This window comes from Elephantulus edwardii, unplaced genomic scaffold, assembly GCF_000299155.1.
Source record: "Elephantulus edwardii isolate Elephantulus edwardi_28Jun2011 unplaced genomic scaffold, EleEdw1.0 scaffold00471, whole genome shotgun sequence".
Taxonomy (NCBI): Eukaryota; Metazoa; Chordata; class Mammalia; order Macroscelidea; family Macroscelididae; genus Elephantulus; species Elephantulus edwardii.
Genome location: NW_006400221.1, coordinates 617,150 through 622,958, shown reverse-complemented (window position 1 = coordinate 622,958; position 5,809 = coordinate 617,150). Strand labels below are relative to the sequence as shown.

Below are 5,809 nucleotides of genomic sequence, written 5' to 3'. Positions count from 1 at the left end.
TGGTTTAATTACCATTGGAAAATGCTTGTCATTCCTCTGTAGGTTTTGGTTCCCTCTGGACCCTCATTATTTCCTTCACCTGCTCCCCCTACCGACCAAACTGCAGCTCTGCAACTGCATCCTGGCCCATCCTCACCCTTCTGCCCCAACCCTCACCTCCTTGTACCCCCAATATGTTTTTCCCAATAAAAAAAATTAATAAGAATTTAGTCTTAACTGACCATAAAGATTCAGGATTCTGTTTCCCCCCAAACCAAATGAAGGCAAATCATCAATTCAAATTACCATTAAATTTAGTCAATAAATTTTGCTTCATCTTCTTAAAACAGCCCTACTCACCTGCCCATCCACATAGTTAATCAGCTATTTAAATAAACTCAGAAATTTGGAATATTTACCTGGACAGAAAGGACAAAATCCAGAAAATCCTGGTATTTCCTCTTCTGAACATTGTCCTGATTCTTCTCATCCTGGAGAGACTTTTTTCTGTCCTGTACTATCTTTTCTGAGGTAGAATAATTGTTACCCATTACTAAAGCAATAGCAAAGTCAGTTAAATGACAAATCATGGCCCATGAATAACTTCAGATTTTGCCCATTTTTTTAAAGTCAAAATGAATGAACACATTCTGATTAAAGCTTCAAATAATACATAGTAGCTCAAAATCATAGCTTATGTCACTAAACTCATTGTCATGAAGTCAATTCTGACTCATAGCAACCCTACAAGATAAAGTAGAATTTTCGCATTGGGTTTCTGAGGATACAGTCTTTATGGAAGTAGATTGTAACATCTTTCCTCCACAGAGCAGCTGGTAGGTTCAAACTCTCCACTTTTATATTATCAACTGATGGTTTAACCCCTATGCTACCTGGCCTCCTTGGCTTATAGTACTAGGTAGTGGTGGTGGTGTACCATTGAGTCAGAACTGATCCATAACTGACCCTCTGGCAGGTTTTCAGAGGCAGTTATCACACAGGAGGAGACTGCCTATCTTTCTCCTGCAGAACAGCCAATGGACTTGAACCATGTGCCTTTGAGATTGCAGTGCAGCTTGTTGCACTAGGCCATCAGAGGAGGTAATATAAAAAAGGAGATTTCAAATTCAAACGCCAGTAACTAATTATCCTTCTCTTCCTCAATTATCAGGTAGAAAAGTTAGCAAATGAAATGAGGCAAAATGGAAGAGAGGTAAAGAAATTCCAACATACATATAACTGGAGGGCTTAAAATAAAACAGAACAAAAACTTGAATCAGAAGTAATATTTACAAACATAATCAAATAAAACTTCTTGCAAAGATAATTCTTTAATTAGTACATTGAGAGGGACCATTCTATGCCTAAAAAAAACTGAAACGACACCCAACTCTTACACACACATATTTAAGCAAAAGTATGAAAGTACTTTAGACAGTAAACATGGTGGGTGGAAGTCCACAGAAATACCATGAAAAAGACCAAATAACTCTCAAGGATTTGGAGCGTAGGATGTTGTTCTTCTTGTTAGCTGCCATCACGCTGAGTACAACTCATAGCAACTCTACGAATAACCAATCTGAACACTGTCCTACACTGTGCCATCTTCACAATCTCTGACATACTCAAAGACCCTGCTGCAGTCACTGTGTCAACCCACACGGCTGAGGGACTTCTTTTCTTTCATCATCTCTCCATCTTTTCAAACATGATGTCTCTCTCCAAGGAGTAGCATCTCTTAGCACTATGTCCAAAATATGATAGATGGAGCTTTACCATCCTTGCCTCCAAGGAGCACTCTGGCTGCGCCTTCTCCAAAACATACCTATTTTTAATTTTGTAAGTCCATGGGAACTTAATCACTCTTCTCCAACACCACAGTTCAAAGTCATCAATTCTTCACATGTCATTCTTGATAATTTCTCAGATCTCAGATGCATAACAAAGTAAGTGAAAAGATCATGGCCTGAATCAGTTATATCTTTGTCCTCAAACTGACACCATTACTCTTCATTAATTTGGAGAGGTCCCTGGCTGCAGACTTTCCCAGTGTGATATGTTTCCTGATTTCCTGACTGTTGACTTACCCAGTGCAATATATCTCCTGATTTCCTGACTGCTGATACCAACTGTACTGACTGTGGATCCAAGTAAGATGAAGCTGCTGACAGTATCAGTCCTCTCTTTGTCTATCAAAATGTTACCTATCAGTCCAATGGTGAGGACTCCCCCCCACCTTGATGTTGAGATGAAATCCATACTGAAGCATGCAGTGTTTTTCCTTCTTCAAGTGCTTCACATCCCCCACACTTTCAGCAAGCAAAGTTGTGTCATCTGCCTAATGGAAGTTATTGATGAGCCTTCTTCCAATCATGATGCCAAATTTTTCTTCATAAAGTTCAGCTTCTCAAATAATTTTCACAGTATATAGATTAAATAGTTATGGAGAAAGGATACAACATTGATGCCACCTTTCCTAATTTTAAATTATTCAGTATTCCCTTGCTTTGTTCACACAACACCTCCTGGTCTAGGTCTAGGTTTTGCATGAGCACAATCAAGTATTCTGGAGTTCTCATTTGCCTTAATATTAGCCATAATTTATTATGATTAACAAAGTCAAATGTCTTTGCATAGTCCAAAAAACATAAATAGACATTATTCTGGTATTCTTTGCTTTCATCCAGGATCCATCTGCCATCTGCAATCTCTATTACCACAGCCTCTCCTAAGAAGTTGAATGTCTGGCATGATCCTTGGCAGTATTTTTCCTTATATGTAATATTAGTGATATTGTTCAATAATTCTTATGTTCTGTTGGATCATCTTTCTTGGGAATGGGAACAAATAGTGATCTCTTCATAATTTTCAGGAATAATAAAGAAATTTATGTTATAGTAGAGTATAACCCAAAGAAAGAATGTGTACATTTAAAATGTTATAGCAAGCCAAAGTATAGTTAAAGTATAAAGGCTATACAAGTACATTTTTATACTTAGAACTCCTTCCTGAGGAATCTGAAGAGAATGAGCTTCATATAATTAAATGATCCCTTGTTACTGTTAGGTGTCATTGAGTTAACTATGAATCATAGTTACTCCATGAGCAAGAGATCTGAATTTTACTATATCCTGCAACATCTTCACTGTCTCTGATATATTCAAGATGATTGTTACTGTTACCGTGTCAATCCATCTTGTTGGGGATCTTCATCTCTTTCTCTGGCCCTCTATTTTTCCCAGCATGCTGTCCTATTTCAAGGGCTCATCCCTTCTGATAACATGCTCAAGGTATGTGAGATGAAATTTCACCACACTTAATTCTAAGGAGCTGCTTGTGGCCCTTCCTCTAAGACTGATTTGTCTATTCTTTTGGAAGTCCATGAGATATTCAAAGGCATAAATTCTTATACTACCATTATACATTGTTCAACTTTTAGAGACATAGAAAGTATCTGAAAATATCATGGTTTGGATTGGGCACATCTTACTTTTTAAATAGACATCCTTGTTCTTTACCACTTTGGAAAAGTACTTGACAGCAGTTTAACTGAGGTTGGCATTTAACAAATTTAATCCCAAATCTAGGGATAGCAACTTCAGTGTAAGAAAAAGACATAAACACAAACATTACAAGTTAAAATAATGTAACTAAAAATAGGAAGATAAGACATAGGAGAAAATAGTATATGATCATTGATAGTTATATGGATAATAAATGGGAATAAAAAGGTATCATTAAAAAACTGACATGATAGTAACATTTTAAATAATGTGGGAAAAGTATCAAAGATTCCACATAAGAACTAAATAAATATATAAACTTTCCTTAGTATGAAAAGTCAATTATTTATCTTACTTCGATTCACAAGCAATATACATAGTACCAGCAGTCAGGAGAACAGGAGATATATTGTACTGGGAAAGTCTGAAATCAAAACTTCTCTGAGGATTACAGAAGTGCAATGATGCTCTTTTCAAACAGTTGCTATGGTGTTGAGAGCTGCACAATGAATAAGAACAATAGAAGAAACATTGATGCCTTTGATCTGTGGTTTTGGAGAAGAGTACTAATTATCCCATGGACTGTCAAACCAAACAGATTTGTCTTGAAGAAGGTGCATCCACAGTGCTCGTTGGAAGCAAGGATGGAGAAACTGCTAGAAGGACATCATGGTTGGAAATATGGAGGGATTGCAGAAGAGAGGAATACTCTTAACCATATGAATTTACTTGGTCTGCAGCAATGGGCTTGAGTATGTTAGAGATTGTGAAGTTGGTACAAGATAGGACAGTAATCAGATCTGTTGTTCATAGGGTTACTATGAGTAGTACTTCACTTGATGGATCTGAAGACTATGGCCTGGATCACACATACTCCAGACTGACATCATTGCTCTTCAGTATTCTGGAGAGATCTCTGACAGTTGACTTTTCAAGTGCAAATTCTACTACACTGCCATGGTGGTAAAGACAGCATGGTACTGGTACAACGACAGACACATAGATCAATCGAATAGAATTGAGAATCCAGAGATGAGCCCATCTATCTATGGTCAACTGATTTTTAACAAGGAGATGAAATCAGTTAAGTGGGGAAATGACAGCCTTTTTTAACAAATGGTGCTGGAAAAATTGGAAAAGTACCTGCAAAAGACTCAAGCAAGACCCATACCTCATTCCATACACAAAAACCAACTCAAGGTGGATCATGGACTTGGACTAAAACCAATGACTATAAACTTCATTACAGAAAAGCTAGGAACAACTCTAGAAGTCCTAATCCACAACATAAACAGTCTTCCCAGTATCCTGGAAAAGATACAACCAGGAGAACATACAGTAGATGAATGGGATCTTCTAAGACTCAAATCCCTATGCAAATCCAAAAACTTCTTCAACAGGGTAAAAACGGAAGCCACCGACTGGGAAAAAGTATTTGGTAATAACATATCAGATAAGGGACTTATATGCAGAATTTATAAAATACTTGAGCACCACAACAAGATGAATAATCCAATCGAAAAATGGGCACAGGATATGCACAGGCACTTCACCGAAGACGACACTCAGATGGCTAACAAGCACATGAAGAAATGTTCAAAATCCATAGCTCTAAGAGAGATGTAAATCAAAACAACTATGAGATATCATCTCACCCCAGTCAGAACAGCAAAATTTAATAGAATAGCAAGCAACAAATGCTGGTGAGGTTGTGGAAAAACTGGAACCCTTACTCATTGTTGGTGGGAGTGTAAAATGGTGCAACCACTGTGGGATGCAATATGGCGCTTTCTCAAAAAGTTGCAAATAGAGACACCTTTTGACCCAGAAATTCCACTACTGGGAATATACCCCAAAGAGACCATAACTGCCACTCAAGCAGATGTATGCACACCCATGTTTACTGCAGCTTTGCTCACAATAGCAAGGAATTGGAAAGAACCTAAGTGCCCATCAACAAATGAATGGATAGGGAAGCTGTGGTATATTCAAACAATAGAATACTATGCTGCATTGAAAAACAAGGAACTCATGCAATATTATTCAAAACGGTTGACTCTGGAGAACATTATGTTGAGTGAAGTATGCCAGTCACAAAACGAGAAATATTGTATGGTGCCACTGTTGTAAAAGAGGGCTGACCTCGGGGATGGGGGGAGACTGAGAAAGATGGGTTCAAGAATTTATACTGCACTGAAACAGATGAAGGAGAAACTGTTTAAAAGGGATATGTGATTAGGTATTTCTGTCATGACAGGAGTCTAGAGTGATGGCTACATGGTGGAGTGGACCTGGGGAAGGGTTTGTAAAACAATGAAAGAATTTTT

General features: G+C 37.7%; 1 protein-coding gene across 1 annotated transcript in view; it reads right to left on the bottom strand.

Moving 5' to 3' along the window:
- Positions 1 to 5,809, bottom strand: part of LOC102863247 (cytochrome P450 4X1-like) — a 102,770-nt gene that overhangs the window by 35,953 nt on the left and 61,008 nt on the right. Inside the window, exon 7 of the mRNA XM_006902914.1 lies at positions 399 to 505. Within this exon, the coding sequence (XP_006902976.1) occupies positions 399 to 505 (107 nt within the window). The remainder of the gene's footprint in view (positions 1 to 398; positions 506 to 5,809) is intronic.